A 27,506-nucleotide genomic window follows, 5' to 3' on the forward strand; every position below is an offset into this window, starting at 1 on the left:
GCAAAAAGAAAAAAGCTGGGAATGGTGTTATGGCTCAAGGGCTAGAGCCCTAGCCTTGAGCTGAAGAGCTGAGGGACAGCGCCCAGCCCCAGAGTTCATGCCCCATGACTGGACCCCCCCCCAAAAAAAAGCAAAAAGGCAGACACCCTGACAATGTTACAGGAAGGGATAGGAGCAACTCTAGGTCTCCTAGGCACAGGCCGAAATTTTCTTAATAAAGAACTAGAAACACAACAAATCAAAGAAATTCGGATTTCAAATCAAAGAAAATTGGATTGCATGAAACTTCAGAGCTTCTGCACAGCAAAGGACATAGCTAGCAAGATCAATAGAAAGCCCACAGATTAGGAGAAGATCTTAATTAACTATACAAAAGACAAGGATATCATATCTAAAATATATTTAGAATTCAAAAAAATTGAATCCTCTAAAAAGGAATCTTCAAAGGAACAACAACCTGAATAAATGGGCTAAAGACTTAAAAAGAAACTTCTCTGAAGAGGAAATAAGAATGGCCAATAGACACATGAAATGCTCAACTTATCTAGCCATAAAAGAAATGTAAATCAAAACAACATTGAGATTCCACCTCACCCCAGTTAGAATGGCTATAATAAGAACAGATGCTGTAGGGGATATGACCAAGAGGAAAAACTACTGCATTGTTGGTGGGAGTGTAAACTTGCTCAACCACTTTGAAAAGCAGTATGGAGGATCCTCAAAAATTCCACATAGCGCTCCCCTATGACCCAGCAATCCCACTTTGGGGCATTTAACCAAACTATCACAAACAAGGCCATACTAAAGCTACCAGCACAACTATGTTTATTGCAGCATTATTCACCATAGCTAAGATATGGAACCAACCCAGATGCCCCTCAGTAGATGAATGGATCAAGAAAATGAAATGTCAGAAAGAATGACATGGTCCCATTTGTTAGGAAATGGAAAGACTTGGAAAAAATTATATTAAGTGGAGTAAGCCAGACCCAAAGAAACATAGGTCCCATGGTTTCCCTTATCTGCAATAACTAGTATATGTCTAGGACAAGCAGAAAAGCTCAAAAGCTATGTACATATGACCATATAAGAGGATGCTAAGAGAAGTGAACCCCAATATAGGGACATAAAAGGTTTTATCTTTGTTGCTGTTGTTTTTAGTGTTCTTATAATGTACTATGTGATTTTTTTTGTTTCTTTTGTATGTTCTTCCCCATGGTATAACCCCTGTTTTCACTATATTGGATTCCAGTGTCCTGAATTGTAAATATACATTTTTCTAATTTGGGGAGGGGAAGGGAAATAACAAAATGATGAAACAAGGATAAGGATTGACCCATTGTAACAAGATGTACAAGACACTGTGTGAAAATGAACTTTACAACTTCGAGGTGGGGGAGGGAGGAATTGGGTAGGTGGGGAGAAGAGGGGATGGTAGGGGGGAAAACAGGAGGGGGTAACAATGCTCCATAGGAAATGTACTCATTACCTTGCTCATATAACTATAACCCCTCTGTATAGTATCTTTACAATAAAAATATATTTAAAAAAAGAATTTGCCTAGCAAAACTGAGGAACAAAGTATGTCTGTTACATAAAAGCATTTTTATATGTCATTAAAAAGAACTATTTTTGGGAGAAAGAAACAGTTTCCAGCTTCTCCATCAGAGCACCTCTTTCTGTGGGTATAGAAAACAGTGCCTCCCCCTCAAAGACACATCACAGATCCACATGGTGATTTGTCTTGTCCAGAGTGGGGCATAATTACTGAAAAGAGCTGGGACATATGGTGAGAAGAAAGAATGTCAGCAAATGGCCTGGAAATTGCTTTCACTTTGGGAAGAGAACTAATATTTGTGAAATTCTATTTGCTTGTAATGCTCTTTTTGTGTCTCTGTTACTTTGAACTCATATCTGTGGAGAATAGTTTCTCATCTTCTGAGATGCCTAACTCTGATGGTTCTGAGGTTATTACACTGATTTAAATGAAACACATCCAAAAGTCGAATTCACTAGATCATTCTTCAGTTCCCATGTGTGTCTGGTTATTACCGGCTCCAGTAAGTCCCTGTGGCCTCCACCACTTTCCTTAAACTCTAGGAGGGTTCTTGTGGATGGTGGTCATGGTGGTTGTAGGGCTTGAACTCAGGGCTTGAGCACTGTAACTGAGCTTTTTCCCTCAAGGATAACCCTCTGCCAGAGCCACAAGCTACTTCTGGTTTTCTGGTGGTTAATTAGAGGTAAGAGTCTCATGGTCTTTCCTGCCCAACTGGCAGATCTGAGTTGCTAGAATTAGAGGCATAAGCCACTGGTGCCTGGCCCAGGAGGGTTCTTTGATATGTGAGAAACCTTGACTTTGATAGAAAAACGGTAAAGTTCAGTTTTATGGTCCTATTGATTATTTCCAAACTTAAGCATGTGTTTAAATCTTTTAGTGACTATCACATGTTTATATTACAGTGCACCAGTTACAGATTTCCAGCTTGATAAATATTTTTGACAGCAGACTACATCCATTTAGCCAGGATCCCAGTCACAAAACAGAACTTCACTAAGACCTGCGATGTGCCCCAATTTCAACTCAGGATCAGAGAAGGCACTCAGTATGTGCTAATTTTAGCAGCTTCTCACTTTTCTGTGTAGACAATACTCATCAACCTTGCTTGTGGTCAAGTTAATAGCTGCAGTTTAAACTAAGAGTATTAAAAACTTAGTGATTGTTTTTTTTTGTAAAAGAGTAAATTACAAAGATTATCCATAAATAATGTGTCTACCGTCTAATGCTTTTTTTTTCCTAGCACCGTCTATGCCAGCTTATGAACTTGAGACACCTTTAAATCAAACTGACAACACAGTGACAGTCCTGCTGAAACCTGCACAGAGCAGAGGCGCACCTGTCAGGTATGGAGCAGGGGAGGGTTGGCTGGCTCTAGAGAGAAGAAAGAAAAAATGAAGTTGATTTCTCCAATATTTTTCCTGGGGATTTGCTACAAACTTCAGTCTGCATGTACAGTCCTGTGTTGTTCTGATTAAAGCGAGTTGTTCTTTGGAAGCTAAAGGAAAAAAACACTGGTTTGTAGAGGAGGCCTTTACTTCCCACTGGTGATTGCTTGCTGCAGTTCATTTGCCTAAGGGCAGACAACATTTTGGTCTTGAGCTCCTTTCTCTTCCCCTCCATTCTCTCTCTTTTAAAGTGGACCTTTTAATATGTTTACTTAGATTTTTATGCCATTCAACTTCAGAAACTGGCTACTCAATTGAATATTTAATGTAGGATTATTCTCATAATTTTTTATTTGATTCTAGAGTTCTTTATTTTTATTATGTATTTATTTATTTATTTATTTATTAGGTTTGAGCTCAAGGATTTGTGCTTGCAAGGCAAGTACTCAACCACTTGAGTCATGCCTCCAGCTCTTTGCTGTGATTACTTTTGAGATAGGGTCTCGCTTTTTACTTATGCCAGCCCAGGACCATGATTTTCTTTTATACTACTGAATATAGCTAAGATTATAGGTGTGCACCACCACATTCTCTTTATTGGTCTTGGTGGGGTCTCAAAAACATTTTTTGACTTAAACCATGATCCTACTGATCTTTTAAGCAATTAAGATTACAGGAATGAACCAAACTACCAAAGAAATTTTTACTTTTTTTTTTTTTTTGCAGGGAAGGGTTTGGTGGTATTGAGAATTAATCTCAGGGCATAGCACTTTGTAGCATAGTGTCATACAACTTGATCCACAGCATTAGTCCTTTTAATTTTAGTATGCTTTTCACATAGAGTCCCTCTAAAATGTTTGTCTAGGCTAGCCTTGAACTATAACCTCCTAATTCTACCCTCCCATAGTCTGAATTATGGTCACACACCACTATATCTGGCTATACTTGTTTTCTAAAGAGGAACAAATGCTTGTAAAGAGTATTATAAAGTCTTTATTTGAACAGATTTAAGTTTATTACCAATATCTAGGCCCAATTTCTCATTCTATTATGATTTACATAACTAAGAATTATAAAGTGTAACTTTTATAGTGAATGCATAAATTAAATTATTCTTCCTAGGAAGGAGCAAAAGAATGGCAGAATAATCCTGAGTATATGCTTGTCAAAAGCTTATTAACCTGAGAAAATGAAATTTCTACTTGTTTCACAGATATTTCAATATTTTACTTTTGTCATCAGAATGGATTCTCTTCCATATAATCTATTATTGTGAATAGCACCAGGTAACTTTTCTATTCATAGCCCAGGCTGTGTACAGTTGGTCCATGGTTCCTTTTAGAACTATATTACATCACATTTTCTCTGCACTGTCATAGGACAAACAGTTGGGCTTTTTCCAGTTAATAACATATATGCAAATGTAAGCTCATAACACCAAGTAGCATCAGGTTAGGGTAGAATCATGGGAATTTTTATCTGTAAATTCACAGAATTCTGTGAATTTACTGTTTAACTATGCAACATGATACCTTTTGTAAGCATTCGAATTTGCTGTCATAGATGCAGTTCGTAAGAACTATGAAAGAAGGCAGAGCTGCACTATCTGGGTTTGAGATGGCATTACTACTGAAAAGAATGATGTGCTTGCTACTCGTGGGGCTGCCTATGTAGATTTGTGCTTGTTGAATGCTTGAACTAAGTTGTATGATCCAATGCACACATTCCTCAGTCCTGACTACAAAACAGTTGTGTCTATACCCTGGGGTCAGAGTTTTTTTCATTTCAAAAAGTTCATTGTAGGGGCTGGGAAGGTGGCTCAGTGGTAGAGCACTTGCCTTGCATGCATGAGGCCCTGGGTTCTTCAGCACGAGATAAGCAAAAAGAAAAAACCCGGAAGTAGCACTGTGACTCAAGTGGTAGAGTGCTAGCCTTGAGCTGAAGAGCTGAGGGACAGTGCCCAGGCCCCAAGACCCGACCCAAAAAAAAAAAGTTTATTGTACATTAAATAAAAATTTATACATTGACCAGAGCCTTGGGAACAGTATTTTTTGGAAACATCCTAATGGTTACCCAGATTCAGTGATAGATAACAGCCATGATTGGTACAGTGTTGGGAGTACTTTTATTGTGAAGAATTGCAATAACAATCAGAAAGGTTGAAGGTTACCTGATATTACCAACTCCCAGCTGAAAGAAGCAGAAGTCTTAATCAGTTCTTAAAAGTAGCCAGTTATGGGCTGGCAATATGGCTTAGTGGTAGAGTGTTTGCCTAGTATGCATGAAGCCCTGGGTTTGATTCCTCAGTACCACATAAACAGAAAAAGCCAGAAATGGTAGAGTGCTAGCCTTGAGCAAAAGAGCTAAGGAACAGTGACCACGCCCTGAGGTCAAGCCACAGGACTGAAAAAAATAAAAATAAAAAAGTAGCCAGTTACTCTCTGTTCTCTTGTGTTCTTTTTACATATTTAAATTTTTTGTTGTATTTTATCCTCAAATCCTTTTATTCAGATTCTATCCATGTCTATTAGACTTTACCATGTCTACATTTTGAAGGAATTTCTCTTTTGGCACTCTCTTTCTGTCTTTTTAAAGTATCCAGTGCCTTGCAAACTACCATTTAGATTTTCTGCTATGCCTTGGTAAGGCATTCTTTTTTTAATTGTGAAAATACTGTACAGGGGGTTTACAATTACATGGGCAAGATAATGAGTACATTTCTTATCAAGCATTGTAGCCTCCTCCTTTGTTTCCCCTTCCCATCCCTTCCCATCCTCCCCCCCCACTCCCCCCAATCCCCCCCACCAAAGTTGTAAAGTTCATTTTTCGACATAATGACTTGTACATCTCATTGTTGCAATGGGCCACCTGTATCCCTATTTAAACAATTTGTTTTTCCCCTTCCCCTCCACAAATTATACCGACATCAAATACAGTGAAAGCAGGGGTTATACTGTGGGGGAGGGACATACAAAGCAACAAAGAAATAATCTTATAAATGTGTTAGAAAAAATCTCATGAAAGAAAAAAATACATTTGAATACATATCTTAGGGTTCATTTCCCTAACATCACCTTATCTGACCTTTTCTGCTTGACTCAGACATATACTACATATTGCAAATAAGGGAAACCATGGGACCTATGTTTCTTTGGTCCTGGCTTATTATTTAGTTTTATACTTTGTTGAAGCAGCTTTAGGACCTTACTAGTTAGTTAACTTACAGATGTCCTCAGATGTTCTATTCTTGTTTCTATAAAAAAAAGAAGGAAAACAAAAGATTGAAATGTTTATCAGAGTCCAAACTACCTGGATGATGTCCACTTTTACTTCATTTCACCATGGCAAAATCATTTCTGAAGTCAGCTGAAATTGGGTCCCATTGTACACCCTAATATACAATTATTATAACACCCTGGCTTCCAAGACCATTACAACACTTCTTTGGTTAAATATTACCTCATTATTAATTGAAATTTCCAGGACCACTTTGCATTCCAACTAGATTGCTGCTTCTTGAACACACAGCTTTAGCATATTGAGATTAATATACTTGTTATCTGCCCATAATCCAAATTGCTAGAATCAGGATTGACACTCCTGAGAAACTATTCAGTAAACATTACAGGGAAAGCCACTATGGATACCAGCATACCACCTCAGTAGGAAGAAGACCTGTCTATCTGTCACGCATGCGCGCGCGCGTGCGTGCGTGCGTGCGTGCGTGCGTGCGTGCGTGTGTGTGTGTGTGTGTGTGTGTGTGTGTGTACCAATACTGGAGCTTGAAGTCAGGGCCTCACTTCTTGTCTGGAACTCGACCGCTTAAATCATACCTTCACTTGTAGATCTTTGTTGGCTAATTGGAGTTAAGAGTCTCATGAATTTATCTACCTGGGTTGGCTTCAAACGGCAATACTCAGATCTTAGCCTTCTGAGTAGCTAGGATTACAGGTGTGAGCCACCAGTGCCAGGCAGATGACTATCTTAAAGTGAGCAAATTATCATGGTATAAATAAGAGAGAGAAAATTAACTCAACCTTAACTGTCAACGTTTTTTGTTCTCTTTCATCTTCTTTTGAGCAGAAGAGTGTATGTTCTCTTCAAGAGATTTATTACATATCACAACATAATTATCTATTGAAGAGATGGAAGGCCAATATATAGAGAAGATGAGTTTGGGGGAAAAATCCATCATCCTCTCAAAATGAATGAGGTATATTACAATTCTTAGTTTCATTTAATGTTTAGAGATATAAGCACTCTGATTAGAGAATCTTATGGACCTAGATTATAAAGCCATAATGTAGATTAAAACATTTGAACACATCTGGAAGTTTACAAAATGCTCATGTAATCAAACTGCAATACAAGAAAGTCTCTCCCAAATGCTAAAACAAACACTAGAAGAAAGAAGGGAAAGGGATTTGAACATCTGTTTGCTTTCTTGAATTTTGCACAGCATTATGTGTTCAAAAAGACTGTCATTGTATGATTTCTAAAGCTTGTTCTCTCAATTGATTTGATTTTGTTTGATCCACATTCACTGGGGTTGGAAATTCATTGGTGTTGGTACTTCATTTACACATTTCACTAGGTGAGGTGCTTGTATATTGATTCCATGCAAATACTCAGCTTGTTTAAGGCAGATTCCTGAAATTGCACTCAGTTCTCACTGCAAATAATTATTGTCTTTTTAATGATCATCACATCAGCTTAATGATCATCACATTATCTCAATCTTGATGTGGCCAACAAGAACATAAATTCCATCATTCTAACCAGTAAACTAAGTTAGAAGTTTAATGTCTATGCTTTATTTCAACTTTTTTCTTTAATAAGACAGGGAAATACCTTAATATTCTTTTACTCATTGAGGTGACTTCGTTTCTCCTTCTCTCCATGGTTCGTTCTATATAGATGCAGTCCATCAGAGGGAACCCTGTATTCTGACAGTCAGAGAGCAACTCCAAATAAATTACGAGTTTTACATAAGCTCTTTGCTTTTCTTGTGCTAACAAAAATGCTCTGTGATTTTGCTTGTGTGTGTGTGTGTGTGTTGCATATGTATTGAAGAAAACTAGGCAGTGAAGGAGTTGTATTTATTTTCAGAAAATGTGCTATATATTTTCTATTTGACTTGATCCTAGCACCAAATGGGAAATGAGATCATTTCTGCAGTAGGCCATCAGCTTATCTGCATGTCCCCACCTGATCACCAGATTGCCATTTCTAGTTAAGAGAACTCAGCACAGGAGTGATCATTGAATCTGTGTTAGATAGGAAGTTTAATAAGGAAGATATCATTATTGTGAGTGATAGGAGATAAGCATGCATTGTGTTTTAAGAATTTTTCTGTATTAGAAATTGCAAAATAGCTAGGCACTGGTGGCTCACACCTGTAATCCTAGCTATCCAGGAGGCTGAGATCTGAGGATGACAGTTCAAAGCCAGCCCAGGAAGAAAAGTCCCTTTGAGACTCTTATTTCCAATTAACTACTTAAAACTTGGAAGTGGCATTGTGGCTCAAGTGGTAGAACACTAGCCTTGAGCACAAAGAGGCTCAGGTACAGCACGGAGGCCCTGAGTTCAAGCTGACACATACAAAAAAAATAGAAAAAAATTGCAATATAACTGTTTGCATATAATTGATTATGGTTTAGAATACGGATCTTATGAAGTATGAACCAGATATTGGAAAACAAACAAACAAAAGAAACCTTAAACTGTAGCACCAATTCGATTCTGTCTCTAAGTCCAAAGGAAGAGACTTTGGTTCTATTGATTCTTCTTGAACATCCAGTTACCTTTGTTATATAAGGAGCCATTTAGGCTGCCAAACTCATGAGCTTCTTCTCCAGGTTAAATTAGCTAGTGTCTTTAAACATGTCAAATGTACTTTGAAATTAGGATACAATTGCTTAAATGTGACCATTTGTCCTTGCTGTGGCCCCCTTCAAACCTTACCAATAGTCATTTGTCTTGTTTCTCTTTACATATCAACCCCCCTAGCAAGCCTTCAAGAATTGCAGAGAGGGCATTGGGAATTGAATTCCGGCCCTTACTCTGAAGAACTGACCTTATTGGAAAGTAGTGAACTCTATCCCGACTCCTGAAGAAAGTTCAACACTCTTTAAGTATCTTTCTGGTGATATCTGAATCATCACCTAATCATACGTATTAACAGCTCAGCTGAATAAACTTAGTCAGAAAGCAAAAGAAACTAATCTTCTGTATGTGACTACTATGAAAGATTATTTAGCAACAGTAAAATTTACAATGTGACATATTTACAAACAGCCAGTGAGACATGTCATATTTATAATGTAGGGAGTCGAGTGCTGTACTCATCCTCGAAGAATTGAATTCCTCTTCCATTTCCTTAAAAGACAGAGATACTTGTGACTCATCTACCACTGTAGGTCCATTTGGACCTATGCTTATATTATAATTTATTCCTCATATCCTAAAAATCTCCCTGTAATTTGAACAGTTTTGTTGAAGAGTTTGATTCTGGTTAAAAGGAATCAGTTAAATAGTGACTTAAAAATAGTGTTCATCTCTTGTTACTTACTCACAATGAAGTATACCTTTCTATAATGTTTTCTTGCCAGAATGAATGATAACATTATTTTGAGATTTTATATCCTTTAGTAGAAAATCTCATCATACAAAATTGACTTTAATATCTAAAGATTCTGAAAGCCAGCCATCAGTTGCTCACACTCACAAACCTACTTACTTAGAATGCTGAGAATGGGAGGGTTGGGTTCTAAGCCAGCCTTGAACAGAAAGGCTTGCAGGACCCTTTCTTAAGTGGTAGCTTTCTGCAGTGGCGTGTACATCTGGCTTGCATGGAACTGAGGATTGCAACTCCAGGCCAGGATTGGCAGAACAGTCTATGGGACTTTATCTTTACGGAGGAAAAATGGATGCAGTGTTGCATACTTGTGATCCCACTAACAAGGGGAAACCTAAGATAGGCATATCTCAGTTCAGACATATCCCTAGACAGGAACCAGGAAAAACAAGGCTTGAGGCAAGCTCAAGTGGTATTATGTCAGCCTAGCAAGCACGAGGCTTTGAGTTAAACCTAGTACCTCTCCTCCATTAAAAGAATTTTCTAAAGATTCTGTAATATAAATTTGAAAATAACTTTATTTTTAAATTAGTACGTTTTAATTTTGTAGCCCAGGCTGGCCTTGAACTTGCAGTATTCCTGCCTCTCCCTCCTGAGCTGTCAGATGAAATGTTTTTCAGTAGATGAAATCAGTCTCTCCTCCTACAGTATTTACTTTTTAAAATTAAATTTTAAACTTAAAATTAAGGCATATTAATGGAACAAATGAATGGGTTTCACTGCAGTATGTCTTTGCATACATTATTATTTGATAGTATCTAACTTCCTGCCATCTTTGGTCTCTAAGCTTTCATTCTCTGCCTATACTATCTCCCTCACCTAGAAATCCATCCTTTACTCTCAGCTCATCTTTTTTTGCTGTTTAACATAATGACCTCTAACAGGCAACATCATTTTGTTCTTATTTTTGTTCTTTTTAGGGCTGAATAATATCTGTGTGTGTGTGTGCACGTGTGCATGTACGCATGTGCATTTTCATTGTCCATTCATCTGAGAATCAGCCTAGAGGACAGAGCTAGAGGCTGATGGCTGATTTCATAACTTGGCTATTGTAAATTGATATACTGTGCAGGTATCTCTATTGTATGCTGATTTTTACTTCTTCAGGTTTATGCCTACAAGAAGATATCTGGATTTATGGGAGCTCTATTTCTAGCTTTCTTTGGAACTTCGGGTTCTTTGTCATAGTGACTGTACTAGTTTACATTCTTACCAATAATCAAAAGATTCTTCAGCTTATTAGGCCATGTGGGTGACGTAACTTTTAAACTGAGCTACAATGATACAGGGAAAGAACATATTTTCTGGAGCTGTGTAAACTTACTTTCTTTTTTTTTTTTTGTCGGTATTCGGGTGTGAACTCTGGGCCTGAGCACTGTCCCTCAGCTCTTCAGCTCAAGGCTAGCGCTCTACCACTTGAGCTACAGCGCCACTTCCGTAAACTTACTTTTATATCCATCTTTCTCTGAATAATTTTGTGACCATTACAAATTTCCAAATATCCTGGATCCTGAGCTTTCCCACACAAGGGTGAAACCAGATTTTCTTGTAAAGCTGGGTTAGGATAACATTTCATTCAGTACTCACTGGTGATGCAGTGGAAGTAGATGAGAGGGAAACCACTGTGGGATTTGGGCCTCTGTAGTAGTGATTAGGACAGAGACAAGTGTCCTGCACATAGGAAGTCTGCTAAGAGTTTTGAAAGGCAATAAAACTCTGGGGCCAAGAAGCTGGATCATGAAAGATATGTATTGTTCAGGGGTATGTGCATATGAATATGTTTTGCTATGAATGTCAGCTATAGGAAAGGGAATAAAAAGTGAAAGGAGAGAATGGGTGGGCAGGGTTGGTTCAGAGCTGTAATTCCCACTACTCAGAAGGCAGACAGAATGACTGAGGCAAACTCAAGCAAAGTTAGTAAAGCCCTATTTCAAAAACAAACTAAAATTAAAAGGACAGGGAACGTGGATGGATGACTGGACAAGAAGTGTGTGTTGTAATCTGAAAGGTATTGCAAAGGGGAAGAGACAAAGAAGAGACAAAGATGAGGTACAAGCATCTAGTTGAAATCCTAACCCTTCATTACACTGACAAATATTTTTTTAATTTTAATTTTTTATTGTGAAAATACTGTACAGAGGGGTTGCAATTACATGGGCAAGATAATGAGTACATTTCTTATCAAGCATTGTTGCCTCCTCCTTTGTTTACCCTTCCCTTCCTTCCCCTCCCTTCCCATACCCCTCCACTCCCTACCCGATCCTCCTCCTCCCCCCCCACCAAAGTTGTTAATTTCGTTTTTCCACATAACAACTTGTACATCTCATTGTTACGCTGACAAATATTATGGTGTTTTTTGGGGGGGTCAGTTTTTGGTCGGTCATGGGCTTGAACTCTGGGCCTGAGCACTGTCCCTGAGCTCAAGGCTAGCACTCTACCACTTGAGCCACAGCCCCACTTCCCAATGACAAATACTATGGGAGCTTTAGGGATGACTGTTGGCCATGATTCAGTCACTCTTCATTCACCGGCGCTGGCTGTCTTTAGGCCAGGGTGCTGGCTGTGATTAGTGCTACTTGATATATCCAGATTGACCAGCCACATGCAGGGAATCCCCACCATGTCTTCCTGAGAGTGAATTAGGAAAGCTGAAACTAAATGGGAAAGTAGGAAGTGACCAGGGAGGACCATTGGTCTTCAGGTTCATTGGATAGAAGAAATGTATGAGAATGAGCGAATAGAGTGAGAAAGGATGGGGAAATGCAGTCATAATATGGTGTGGTGTGGTGTGGTGTGGTGTGGTGTGGTGTGTGTGTGTGTGTGTGTGTGTGTGTGTGTGTGTGTGTGTGTGTAAATGGAACTAGAAAAATTGAAGGGATGATAAGGTTGGGAAAGATGGGAGAGAATGATGATGACTTTGATCAAGATGCATAGTACTCACTAACTGATATGTTGAATTGAAACTCCTTAAAGATAAAAAAGGAAAATAAACATCATAAAGAAGAAAAATAAAGAAATGTCTGAGGGATGTGAAAGTGGTCATCCTAGTTAATAAAATTGAAAATACACACATGAGGTCTGGGCCAGCAATTGGGAGCCTTAATTTGATTTATGGACTTAATCTTGTGAGTGACTATTTTCCAAATCCAAATTACACAAAAAATGTATGTAAATGTAATAGGATTTTCATTATTTCCTTTCTGAGTACTATTCAGTACCTCCAACCTAATTAATCGTGAGGTAAATGTTTATCAACCTGAAACTCATTCTTTCCTTTGCCAACAGAACTAATTATCACCTGAAAACTTTTCCAGTTAAGAAAACAGAGACCCAAGACCTCCCTTTAACTATTCAGCAAGTAGAGTTTTGAGTTCATATTCTGATCTTTAAATAAAAGTTAGATACCATGACCCTTCCCTATAGTGGAGAAGCATAAAAGAACAACAAGCCTTTACCCTGAATCAATCAGTTATTCATTCATTCATTCATTTTTATTGAGAAAAGAAATTCAGAAAATTTATTTCAAATAAGCCATTTCAGCCATCCAGACAGATCCCATCAGGAAGGTCATGGTCTGTTTGCCTATCTGTACTGTCTCTTTAGAACATTTATCCTTCCCTATCCATCCACACCATTAATGACTGCCTCCATGCACACTTCTGTTTCTGACATCTCCAATCCATGTCTTAACTCTGCTATCAGAGCTTTCATTCGCCTGCTTCAGAATAACCCATCTGGGCTGTACATGGTCTGCAGATAAAGCCATGTTTCCTCTAATATGCAAGGATTCTGTCATTTAGTCACTTTCTATGAGAGCCTCCTGGGAGCCACCCTCCAGCTGGAACTGGCAGTATTGGAGGATACTTCCCAAGACCCCTAGGGATTCCTGAAATCACAACTACTGCTAAACTGTCTATATACCATGTTTTTCCCTATCCATACATATCTGTAATAAAGTTTAATTCACAGTTAAGTATATAAAATATTAACAGTAGCAATTAACAGAACCATAGTAATAATAACTTAATAAATCATAATTATAACTTAATAAAATTGCTGACTGGTATTCCACACAGAGGCCATAATTAGGTAAGATAAGGATGATGTGATCACAAACACTGAGATACACAATAGTTAATCTGATAACTGAGACAGTTACTAAGTGGCCAAGGGGACTGCAGCATATATAGTGCAGAAAGGCAGGATACATCACAGGCTGAGTGAGACTGGACCAGCAACTCACCGTACTACTCAGAATAGCATGCAATTTGGAACCCACAATTTTATTTCTTTGGATTTTTAATTTCATATTTTGTACTTTGGATAACTGAAACTATACAGAGAAAGAATCATGTAGAGGTGGAGAGAGGACCATCCTCAGTCCTGAGAGTGTGCAGGGTGCTGAGACATTTAGTTCATATGTATTTTGCGTGTGATGTTTTCTTAATGGAATCCCCTCTTCCATTTTCTTTCTTCTGTATATGGCTCCTACCTCAAACATACATATATACTCACTACTCTCAATTTTTTTCCATCCTTCTCTGAGATATGGCCTGAGTGACTGACAACTCTTTGGGTCTTCTCTGGCCTGCTATTTTCTCAAACTAGCTCACTCTACTCTTATATACTGGCTGCTAAACCATCAGGCCTTTCAAAAACAGGGACTGTCGTATGAAATTATTACTCAGTATTTCTAATCCTGGATCTGTGCCAAGCTCCCAGTAAGTATTTTTTTTTGTTTTATTAAAATTACTGAACTAGAAAGGTTTTTAGTAGGGCAAACTAAGAGTTGATTTGCATATGACCTGGGAGTAGGGTAGAGACACCGGAAGTAAATGGGCATTTGAGGCTTTTGGTTGGAAGATGGATGGGTCACTTATGGGGTGAGTCAAGGGTGCACAGGGTTTTCATAGGACAAGGAAGAGTTACCAGGAGACAGCTGGAGGAAAATTCCTGCACTGGGCAGAGACTTTCTCTCCAAAACACCATCTCCATCTCTTCTTTAAGAAAGTCTGTATCTGTTACCTGGCTCTCCTGGAGTCAGCACCTGCATTTCCTTTGCAGACTCTCACATGGTTTTTCTGTAAATGAATTCCTATGAGCTGAGGAAACAAAAGGGCATTACAGAGTCCTCTCTTCGAATTTTAGGAAAACATGTGAAAAGAATAGTCCTTAAAAGATTAGGCAAAAGCTGAGCACTGGTGGCTCACAGTTGTAACTCTAGCCAAGTAGGAGAGTGAGATCTAAGGATCTCAGTTGGAAGCCAGTGCAACAGGGAATCCAATTAAACAGTTAAAAATAAGTCAGACATAGAGCTTTGTGGGGTGGTAGAGTGCCAGCCTTCAGCAAAAAAGCTAAGGGATAGCACCTGGCCTGAATTCAAGCCCCAGTACCAGCAAAAAAGAAATGAAAAGGGAAAAGGGATTAGGGAGTTGGAAGATAAGAATTTTCAACCACTTTGTTAACATAAGAGAGGATAAAGGTATTTTCTCTACAAAACATATTGACCTATTTACTCTTTGGGCTTCATTCCTTTGATGTGCTGCCTTAGTAGCATACTTAAAATATCTAATCACTGCTGCCCTTTTTATTCCCTGGGCATTAATGTTCTTTGTGCATTCTGATATCATCAATGATATAGAAGATCTCCTGCCCCATCCAAAGACCTTCATCAGTAAGAGCATTGTAGTTTGGAATTATGGCAGAAGGAAAGCACAAAGTGGTAAGAACTACAATGCAGTGCAGCCTCAGCATGGAGTTATATACCCATAACCTGAGGAAGCTTATACACCTTTTCTGAGACTCAATCTTCCTCATCAGTTGGGGACACATTAATAATATATGTCCCAAGGGTAACTAGAGATGACCAAGTAACTAGAGTTAATGATCTGTACACAAATTGGATGGCACCTCATATGGCCGATACCCCAGGTAGGAAACTTTTCTTATTGTCCATTAATAGCAGAAGTAACTGGTAGATAACATGGCCTCCCTTTTATTCAGCCTGTCTTAGAACATTCTCCAAGTCCTAGTGTAATATCCCCCAAACTCCATTATGGTCTTCTGAGCAACTTGTGATAGAGATGTGATAACTATAATGATAGCAAATCAGAATTGCTACTTGGAGTAAGAGCTGTAATGTTCCAGGACTCTGCTTGGTCATTTATAGAATGCTTTTAAATTGCCCAGGGCAGCCTTCTCTGTTAGATCCCAGATTCCTTGACAGTTGAAGAAACTGAGGTTTGGGAAGGTTCATAGACTTGTAATCTCTTACCCCAAAGCCAGGCACTTTCTAAATAACTCCAAATACTGAACTTCGATCCTCAGGGTTGATGAGCCCTGGATACCCTGTCTCCTTCCTGCTGCCCTGGTTCCCCACTGCCCTGGGTCATGGGGCCTCTTCGCTGCTGACTGGAGCAAAGTGCTTGACTGTCCTTTGCAGATATGGACTCTTCTGCATATTAACAGACATTTTTTCCCCTTTCTTCTACCTTTGTTTCAAGATTGTCATGATATAGTCTACCCTTATTGCTTAATTATTAGAAGCAATGTTCTTAGTTTTCTTCATTATTATTTTCAGACTAAAATACTTTGGGAGCGGCTCAGGCCAAGCTCCATCACAATCCCCTAAGCATTTAGTCTTGTAATGTTAAGAAGCTAGAGCATAAATAAAATTGCATTAGAGGGCTAGGTCATTTTATTTATTTATTCATTTCCTCATTTATTCATATTTACTTACCAATTTATTCATTTGGCAGCACCCGACATTGAACTCAGCACCTTGCATTTGCTCAACTGGTGCTCTACCACTTGAGCCACAAGTCTAGCCTGCCTTTTACTTACTATTTTGATGATTGAGTCTCATAGACTGTCTGGGCTGTCCTTGAACTTGAGCCTTATGCCTTAGTATTTTGAGGTGCTTTTAAGTACCCTTTGACTGTTCATTTTTAGTTCACTGAAGAAATGTACATCATAGAAATGTCTGAACTTATTAGGACTAAATGTTTTTTGTCTCAGTTCTGGACTCTTGAGGAAAGGTTCTATCCCTTGCTAAATGCTTTCAGGAAAGGAACTCTGACTTTCAATCTAGTAATTTCTCTTTTTCACTGGGGACAAAGAGCAGAATGCTATTCATTCTATGGTAAAACCTCAGTTTTCATATCATGATATTAGCTTGTTTCATTATCAATTACTGTTGCCAGGTCTCCACAGTTGCGTGTTTACAGAAATCCCTTAGGATCACCCCTACCCTTCCCTACCTGCTTTTAGGTAAGTTTTATTGTATTAAAAAATAAAGACTGTGGATTCCTTACTGCCAGGAAACAAAGATCACTTTTATTAATGTTGCTTCTTAGATGACAATGTCAGTCTTTTTTATAAATTCATTTTGGAAATGAAGTTTGTTCTTCAAGAACCCTTGGTAAGAAGCTTTAAAAATTGTAGGGGAAAGATAATATAATAATAATAATAATAATAGACTAGATGTATTGGAGCATTTATACAATGAAACGTAATTTAACTTTTCCTCTAACTCCATTTCAAACTTGTTTCTGTGCATAAAAATATACTGTATTGCCTTCCATACCCTGTTTTTCAAATATCTTTCTCCTCCACATAATCTTCTCTGAAGGATTCTGTGTATTAGATCAGAGAACTGTAGTCTCCTGAAAAAAAGCCTCACATGTAACTGTACTAGTGAACCCAGACTTCCTGTTGAGGAGAAGCCACAGACCACCTATGGGGGAGAGGGGATGGGAGGCTGCCCACCTTAAAGGCTAAGATGGCTTCTGGGACTAAATTCTCCCATCACTATTCCCCAAAGATCAAAGAAACATTTTGAATTGACCTTAGTAATTAAAATATATATGAGCTAGGAACCAATGGCTCATATTGGTAATCCTAGCTACTCAGGAGGCTGAGATATGGAGGATTATGGTTCAAAGACAACTCAGGCAGAAAAACCCATGAGACTCTATCTCCAAAGTAGCCAGTGAAAAGCATGCTGGAGACATGGCTCAAGTGGTAGCACACCAGTCAAGCAAGAAACTCAAGCAAATTTGAAGCCCTAAGTTCAAACCCAATACTGCCAAAAGCAAATGTAGATATGAAATAATGTGCTGAAGTTGAGGAATTATAGGTCATGTCACTTCAGGAGTGGTTCTAGCGGCAGGAAGAGTACTTTCAATTTGGCTAAGCATGCCCCTTCAGCTGGTCTCCCTCCCCACTCCCCTGACCTTTCTCCTCTCAGGGCTAGTGGGGCAAGACTACCCTGGCTTTCATGCCCTGTAGGAGAGTCCTGCCAGGAGCCAGGCACTGTGAGAATTGAATGAGAAAATCTTTGATATTTTGAGGAATACTGGGGGGGAGGGTAACTCAGGGGTTCTTAGAGCATGGAAAAATCATGAAAAGGACAAACAGAAGAAAATGAGTTAAATAGTTTTCTTCACATTTATTAATGTCCCAATTTGCCCTGTCTTTGTGCCAGGAATCATGAGATATGAGAGGTTGAAAGACTTGGTAGGTGGTGGATAGTTTTGTTGGGAAAGCTGGAACCAGCCCCTGTAGATGGTAGCTTCCACTTCAGTGTTGTGGAACTCAGTGGCACTCCTGTTTTTGCACCTGCTCCTTGTGTGACCATACCCCGTCCCTGTTCATATCACCCACAGCAATTAAATGGCTCAGGACAGAAAGATTCTGAAATAAGTATAATATTCCTTATGCTGCATGCTTGAGACAAAAAAAAGTTTTAGATTTCAAATCCTTTCAGATTTGGAGATAGACTTGACCAGTTGAATATCCATAGTAAGAAATTCCGAAATCCCAGATACTCCAAAATCTAAAATTCTTCGAAAAGATTTCCATAGTAAGAATATTCTGAACGATGGGGTATCTTTATTAGTATTCGATTTCTAATTTTACTGAAATTACTAGGGCTGTTTAATAGAGCAATTTTCATAACAGTAACTGATCTTGAATTATATTTTAATGCCAGTAGTGGGGCTTCAACTCAGGACCTTGCAGTGTCATATTTCTTGCTCACAGCTGGTACTCTAATACTTGAGTCATGCCTCCAGTCTGTTTATTTAATTTTGTTTTGTTTTTTGGCTATTTGGAGATGGAATCTCTTAGACTTTCCTTCCCAGGCTGGCCTCAAATCACTGATATCAGTCTTCTGAGTTGCTAGGGTTACAAGAATGAGGCACCAGGGCCAAGCCCTTGATTTTTACTTTTATATATGTGATCTTTTTTGTTATGAAGTCATAATGATAGCATCAAGATAAACATAAACAGGTGATATAGGAAATGCAAAGGAAAATGTCTCCATTGTTCAAAATGCAGTAGAAATCACTCTCAGTGATTTACAAATTTATTGCAAATATGGTACCTGTTGGGAGGGTTAAAGACAGTTGTCCTTTTTGAAAGCTTCACAGCCTAAGTCTAACATGATCCTTTTATTATTATTGTTGTTGTTACTGTTGTTATTGTTGTTATTACAGTCCTTAATGACTACAGAATTTTTCCAATCTGCCCTATGTTCACAGTATGGAATGGTAATTGTGTTCATATTTCTTATCCAATCTTTCAGCTATAATTAATATTTTATTCTAGTAGAATTTATGCCTGACTAGCAGAGCAACAGGGAATTGAACTCTTAAGAACACATACACATTCACACACACACACACTCTCTCTCTCTCTCTCTCTCTCTTTCTCTCTCTCTCTCTCTCTCTCTCTCTCTCTCTCTCTCTCTCTCTCTCTTGGCACTGGTAACTCACCAGTACCAGGAAAGCTTTGTGTAATGAGTTATAGCTGAGAGAACATAAAGTATATTTGTGGTGGCCCAGAAATATTTCATGGGAATTTATGACCAGCCTTCAGATCACAATAGGAAAAAGACAAATTAAAGATGCTAACAGAGGGTGCTCAATCCCAAAGGTATGCTGGTGCTTTGCCATGTATTATCCAGTGCCCACTGTCTGTGAAACTAATTTACAGTTATCATTTGCAATTTAATAGTTCAGAACAGTGTAAGGCCATTTGCTCTTAATGATAAGGCTTCAGGTAGGAATCTAAGGAATTCTAAAATGATGCAACATATTGAATTCAGAGCCAATTTTTCCTCATGTTAAACTGGGAACATACTTGTGAAAAGCTAGTTAAGTCTTACCATGCCACATTATTTGGGTGTTATTTCAGTGAATGGTAATGGGTTTTGTCAGGGACTATACCTGAACAAAGAACAAGAAAGGCATCCCATTTCTTGTGGTTGTCTGCCAATAAACCTTTTTTGCACACTTATTTTGCATGCTTTCTGTATAATGAATACTATCCCTAAATAGTAGCCTTCAGAAAGATATCAATACCAATCTCTCTTCTTTTTATACATAGAGAAGGTATGAACTGTATCAAAACTTGCAAATCAGGGCCAAAGTGGCTCTAAAGTTCCATTAAGTAGCAAGATTCTGAGTCTCTGGAATATTGAATAAAGCTTGTTTTAAAGGATTTAACAAGAGCACAATGAAAGGATCGTGGCGTCTTCCCTGTCTCCTCTGCTCCCTGTCTGTCCTTCTGTTAACCAGTTGGGTAACTCTCTAATATTTTATGTTGATAAGAAATAGAATAAATGGATAAGAAAATGGACTTAACAATGAAGGGTTTAATCATGCAATGAATTAGGACACCAAAATTTAAGTCCATTTCCAATCTGTTACAGGATTCCTCTGAAAGACCTCAAAGTTAGGAGAAAGCTAAAATCATTTTTATCACATTTGAACTTTCAAGTCTATGCAACTACATGAAAGATGTTCAGATGTTCTTTTCGAGGTTATACTTAATGTACTATTCTATATAAATGCAGATTTCTTATTCTCCTTGTGAAGGCCTTAGAATTTTTTTGTAGAAAAGCCTAGTATAAATTAAACTTTAAATTTCCTTCCATTGGAAAGTTCTGATATAGTGATGTCACATTTTGGGCAGATTCATTTTCACCACGGGCTGAACTTTAATATTGCAAGTACTGTCAGAAGATTTTGTGTTAGTTGAAATTCCAGAGTAGTGGTAGAACTGGGCAAGGAGTGGAGAAACTTAATAAACAAAAGGAGCCTAAGTAATACATTAAAAGGATAATCGAATTTTAATTCAGCTCACTAAGCTAGAAACTTCTGATCGGCTTTCCATCCTTGAGATTTGCTTTCTTTAATCTTTTTCAGGAAAAAAAAAATCAGTGAGATTTTTTTCAAAGCTAGTTTTAAGATAAAGATTGTGGATGGAAAGATTTCACATAATTCATTAGTGAAATGATGTACAGGTAAAAAACAGCAGCCAAATAATTCAGTCAGGGTAGCATTGACCTAGGTGCTAATAATGTGTTAATTTCTATTAGGGAGATGGCAATGTATGGCAACTTAGGCAGGGGAAAGGATTTAGCTATTTTTCATTAGCACTTGGACTTTGATAAAGGGGAATAGAAAAGAGCTGCTTGACCTTTCAGTGCTTAAATTATTAAAGAGCAAATAGATTTGAGGTCTGGATGCTTGCAAATCTAATTTGTCTTGTGGAGCAAGGATGAAAAGACATTTGGGGTGTGAAATTGCTCCAGTCAACTTAGTTCTTTCTTTAATATATCTGGAGATGAGTAGATGGTATCCATTTAAAAAGTAATATGTCTGGAGTAGACTGTATAATATAACTAATACTAGCTGGCTAACAAAAAAGGAGACCCATAAGTGTTCATTTAATTCTCAAATTTTCTCTAACTTGTTGATTGATAAAAGTCCTATTTTTCACCCATAATTACATAGATGGTATTTAAGTTAACGAAACACAATTATTTTGTTTCACTAGGGAACAATAGATTGTATTGTTTAAGTTAAAGTAGGGCAATGCCTGACATAGTAGGCACTGTAGAAACTTTTACTGCTTTAGTAAACAAAGAACACACTCATACATTACACTTAATGTTTAGGGTAGAGAAAGGGTGGATGGGTAGCGGGAGATGGAGGTGCAAGAGGGTAGAGAAAACATGAAGACTTAAAAATTCCCTTGGTGTTCATTATTTAATATGTATATATATTATATTTATATACATGTATATATAATGTAGTGGGTAATCAGCAGTTTTATATACACACACACACACACACACACACACACACATATGTGTGTACTGGGTAATCAGAGGTTCATACTGTCTCTTAGTTTGTTTTTTTGTGTTGTGTTTTTTTACTGATGGTTGGCACTCTTACAACTTGAGCCACTGCTCCACTTCTTGCTTTTTGTTGGTTAATTGGAGATAACATTCTCTCAGATTTGTCTACCTGGCTGGCTTCAAACTTTGTTCTTTAGATCTCATTTCTTGAGTAGCTAGGATTACAGGTGTAAGCCATTAGCTCCCAGTAAGTTATCTAAAATAAATTTAACCAGCACCATATGTTTTCCTTGGTAAATTTCTCCTCTTTTAATCCTTAGGTGTTAAAGATGTAACTATAAAATTAGTTTCATACTAAATTTTAGTAAAGCACACTTAGGAATATCAGTGAGCTTCATTCTAACTAGCATATATCATGTATAATATACCCCCAAATACAATGAAAGTGACTTCTGGATTGTTATGCTTTCAAACATAGCTATCAGGGCCCAGTTTATTAGAAGACTCACAAGACACAAAAATAACTTAACCATAGCCTTCCTGGATCCTCTAAGAACTTAAAAACTTGAAAATAATAATTATATCAGTATATATGGTCCTTTTTGCACACATATTTTTGTGAGTTTGGAGCAGAGCAAGAGTATATGAAACTGTGAAACCCATAGTAAATCCCTGGAAAAGTCACAGAGAGTTCCTAAAGTTAATGAGAATCTTCCTGCTGAGAATTCCCAGCTAAATAAAAGGCTCATGCCTGAAATCCTAGTGACTCAGGAGGCTTAAATGTGATGATCAAGGCTTGAAGCCAGCTCAGGCAGACAAATCTTATCTCCAACTAACCTGCAAAAAGTTGAAGTAGAGCTATGGCTCAGATGGTAGAGTGTCAGCCTTGAGTGAAAAAGCTTAGGGAGATCACAGTCACCATGGCAAGTCTCTGAGTTTAAGCCCTAGTGCCAGCACAAAAACAAATAGATCAAAGAACTTCACAACTTTGATGGGGGGGGGGAGGAAGAAGGATTGGGTGGGCCGAGGATGGGAAGGGATGGAAAGGGGAAACAAAGGAGGAGGCTACAATGCTTGATGAGAAATGTACTCATTATCTTGCCCATGCAATTGTAACCCCTCTGTACAGTATTTTCACAATAAAAAAACAAACAAAAACAAAGTAGATCAATAAACAGACAGCAGACTTCTGCCCACTAACCCAAGATGAATGAATAGAGACAAAGAGGTTTCCTTCTGGAGAAGTCAGGATTTGGTGACTTGGAAAGTCTGGAAGCTACTGTGCTTTTTCCTGGAGGCAGTTTAGAATTAGGAAGGAATCTCTCTGCAGGCAGAGAGATGAGAAGATACCAGCCTGGTACTGAAGTCCTTGTGTAGTCCAAGGACTTTAGGAAAATGGGAAAAATAAATATACACATACTAGACCAGGTGGTAGTGTCGAATAACTTCTGCATTCAATATTTTCTTCACTTATATCTTCATTGTTCAGCTTTGTTTGCCACATAGACTTCCTAGAAGTTATTTTTTTAACTAGAAATGTTCATTTTGTCCTACAGCAAATAAACTAGAAAAAGTGACTCTTTGAGGGAAGTTGGTGTTATAATTTATATTACTGAAGAGTTCCTTTGCAAATCAAGTAATAATTTTCATGGTTTGTTCATTTTGTGAGAGCAATTCTTAACACGTTGAATACAAATTCTAGGTATTTGAAAGACACCATGTACATCCACCTAATTCTCTCATTTCCTATGGAAAAAATTTATGCCTCCCTCCTCAAATTAACTTAAAGTAAATTAATTCGGTTGTTAGCAGAATTATATTAAAGCCTAGACCAATGTATTGTCTTAACACTTCACAAAAGCAATCTCCAGAGGGTGGTTGACCTTTATCAATGCTGTGTGAGTCTGATGGTGTTCGTGTTTAACTTCTCCCACAGCTGACATCTAATAAGGGACAGGTGGTATTTAGACTTTGTCCTTGACCCTTTACTCATGCTCTTACAAACAGATACATACTGGGAAAGTCTGGTTGGAAAAGCCAACCAAATAAATGGTCCAACCACCCTGAACACACCACACTCCATAGGACACATGTAAGGAGTCTGCTCCAGGACTGCAGGACTCCCAGCTGACAGACAGCAGCTTGTCAACCCGTTTCAGTAGATTACAGCCAATGGAAAGTCTCTGATAAGAGGAAGTAAGATATTCCTTTCTGCTATCTCTCCTTTCTTCCCTGGCCCTCCCCTCCTCTTGCATTTGATTTTATATAACTTGTAAACATTTATCATCACCCTGTAAATCTGTTGTACTACCTGTGTACAGGGCAGAAGTTCTAAAATAATTGATTTTTAGCTAAACAGAATGGTAGCATGCACTTTACAACTGTGTTAAGAGGTTGTATTCACTAAGACAGAAGGTCTGTGTAAGTACAGATTCAATCATCACACAGACAAGAGAGCCCAAGACGAGAGGAGTTAGGCATCCTGTCATGTGCTTCTCACTAGGAATTGTGGGTAGCTGAACTAAAAAACACTTGAATTACATAATTGTTCGAGGGAATTGTGGTGTTTCTCTGTTACTTCGGGGAAAAGATGCATCTCATCTTCTAGAAGAATTTGCTAGAAGGATTTGTCATCTAATTGGAATTCAGTTTGTAAAAGCTATTGTCAAGGTTTAGTTTCTTCTCACCAGGAGAAACCAGTGAGAGGAAACTACATGAAATGTTCATTATTCTAGCAAATTTAAATGTCTCAATGTTTTAAAAGGTCCATCCTTCAAGGTTTCTCTCATACTTCTGAGGTTATTGAAAATTAAAGACCTTGGAAGTGCGTGGGCAGATGCCTTTGGTCTGTTCCGCAATGGGTGAGGCCCTCATTCTTGCAGGTGTTTTTGAAATTTCTCATTTCCATCTTATCCTTGTTTATTATTTACTTTTAGAAATGACTTGTAGCTCCAAAAGCCTTGGTTTTCTTTATTTCACTCCCTTTCTTATGTCATCTCTGACTGAACATGGTCTATGGCAAAGGAATGTAAGGCAACATTACTTAATATGAATCACCACAAAAGAGTGTTGGTGACTTGACAAAACTTCATGCATTCACACATATGCCATGGAAGAAATAAATACAGTGACTATGTCTTTGTAAACCTACAGTCAATATAATTTCATTTCTCATGACAGCCAAGTTAATGTTCTGCAAAACTATCTTCAGTTACAGGTTTTATTGTCTGACTTATAAACAGTAAAATTGTCACATATTTTTAAAATTAGAATGAATTTTGTTTCTCTCAGTGAACTGTTAGTTTGATATAGCGCCAATGACTCATATCTGTAATCCTAGCTACTCAAGAGACTTATATCTGATCATTTGATTTTGAAGCCAGTCATAGCAGGAAGAAGTCTCTTACTTTCAAATAACTACCAAAAAGCTAGAAATAGAAGAGTATCTCAAGTGATAGAACACCAGGCTTGAACAAAAAAGCTAAGGGACAGTGCTTAAGCTCTGAATTTGAGCCCCAGTACTGGTACAAAATAAACTAATCAGTGAGTGAATGAATTTAATAACCTGTTCACTAAGCAAGAGAGAACTGAGGAAGAAGACTGAGTGTCTACTGGCATCACATACGTATTATTGTATATTTTCTATTTCAGGGTGTTTTCTACTTCATATACAGTTCTATGTAATGAAGGTAGCATGTATCAGTTCCATTATCATAATATGTCATCAACAATTATATTTTTTTCTAGTGTCTATCAAATAGTTGTTGAGGAAGAGCGTCCTCGAAGAACTAAGAAGACAACAGAAATCTTAAAGTGCTACCCAGTGCCCATTCACTTCCAGAATGCATCCATATTGAACTCACAGTACTACTTTGCTGCTGAATTTCCAGCAGACAGCCTCCAAGCTGCTCAGCCTTTCACAATTGGTGATAATAAGACATACAATGGATATTGGAATACCCCCCTCCTTCCCCATAAAAGCTACAGAATTTATTTCCAAGCTGCTAGTAGAGCCAATGGGGTAAGTTTTATAAATGACTGTTTATTTAGGCTATGGAATTATTAATGTGAACCTTGGTTAAGTAAGATAGTAGGAGAAAATGAAGTCATACAAGTCACACAAAGTGTGAATTTCCTTGTAAATAATTTTATCATTTTCAACTAGAGAAATTTGTGGAAGAAATGAGTATACCTATTTATTTTTGGTTGGGAAAGCATATTGTCAATGTGATTATTTTAATTTTTAGATGTTCTTATTACCAAAAGTTGGCTAGTCATTCTTAGCTTAGGTTACTATTTTACAGGAAAATACTATAGCTAAACTCATATGTTGAGCTCATTTACAATTTTTGTGAGATCCACATCTGTCTCTTCATCATATTCTGCCTCATTTCCTTAGCTCTAAAGCCTTTATACTAAAAAAAAAAAAGTAGATAGCTGTGGCTATGTTTGAGGCCTTTTTTTCTTGTAAAATGATAAGACAGAACCAAAATATATCATTTTCAAAGTTTTCTCCCTTTCTGTTTAGATTAACCTAGGACTTTGAGAAAACTTTAGAGTCATCTCAGATAACAAATGTGATGACTGATATTCTGTGATGATGTCTCCCCTTCAAAACAGAGATCTGGGTTTCATGGTCCACTTGACCTCTATCAGAAAAAGTGGGGAAAATCCAGGATTCAGAATTCTTCCCCAGTGTTCTTTATATAAAGAGCAAGCACAGGTCTTAAGTAGGAATCTGAACCTAGAGCCACCAGGAAAGACATTTCATGTGTTGCTCCTCCTGTTCATCCTGTCTGGAAATGTCTACCACCAATGGTCCTGGAGCTAGAACATGTATCCAAGCATAGTTCACACAATAATTATCACATGTTAGTAGCTATACTTGGAAAAATGATGTTTCTTTATCCATATTACTCAACTGGAACTACATTTGCATTACTGAAAATAAAATATGAATAATAACTTTACCTCTTTATATTTGCTACAGGAAACCAAAATTGACTGTGTCAGAGTGGCCACAAAAGGTAGGTTGAAATGTGGGATGATCTCCTGGTTTATATTTTTCAAAATTTATCTGCTACTGTGTTCCAAAACCTCTTGAAATATAAATTCATTGAATTTAAGTATGTGTATTTGTATGTAAAGGTATCATGGAAACTTACAAAGTTTATATTGACTATTAGATGTACATGTTTCTTAAATGAAAAACTACTGCTTTGTTCCAAGTAGTTTTTCATGGTTATCTTTCAAAACTCATTTTAAATGGTATTACTTTTTATATGATGGCAGTATGCATGTTTTAAGCCACAGCATAGTAGCTGCTAAAAGTGCATTCAGTAAATTTTCATATACAAAGAAATAAAATATCTCCATCCCCCTTGTGTTGCCTAGACTGCCCCCAAGTTCCTGGGCCCAAGTGATCATCCCTCTTGATGATAGCTAGGATTACAAATTACACCACTGTGCCTATCACACCTGCTGTTTTCCAGCAGTGGTGGAGTTGTAATAACGCTGAAAGTCTGCATAGACTTTTTGTCAATGCTGATGCTTGTTTATTAACCTACAGCTGGTTACTCTTACTGTGGAACTTGCTTCCAGGCCTGCTTAAAAACCTAACATGTGACAGAGGATGAGCATTGAGAGTAGATAGGATGACTGCATGCCTTCTTCATGCAGCCAGCACTCCCTAAGGAAATGTACCCCTTTGTCCTTGCACCTGCACAGAAATGTCTCATTGACTTTATAGCAGCACCTGACCATAACATACAGAAGAGC

At 37.8% G+C, this 27,506-nt stretch overlaps 1 protein-coding gene across 1 annotated transcript in view; it reads left to right on the forward strand.

Annotated features, from left to right (window-relative positions):
- The window catches only part of Ptprm (protein tyrosine phosphatase, receptor type, M), an 819,406-nt gene that overhangs the window by 486,659 nt on the left and 305,241 nt on the right, over positions 1 to 27,506 (forward strand). The window contains exons 11-13 of the mRNA XM_013027176.1: positions 2,799 to 2,901; positions 25,476 to 25,749; positions 26,719 to 26,755. Of these exons, the coding sequence (XP_012882630.1) occupies positions 2,799 to 2,901; positions 25,476 to 25,749; positions 26,719 to 26,755 (414 nt within the window). The remainder of the gene's footprint in view (positions 1 to 2,798; positions 2,902 to 25,475; positions 25,750 to 26,718; positions 26,756 to 27,506) is intronic.

This window comes from Dipodomys ordii, unplaced genomic scaffold (assembly GCF_000151885.1).
Source record: "Dipodomys ordii isolate 6190 unplaced genomic scaffold, Dord_2.0 Scaffold100, whole genome shotgun sequence".
Lineage (NCBI taxonomy): Eukaryota > Metazoa > Chordata > Mammalia > Rodentia > Heteromyidae > Dipodomys > Dipodomys ordii.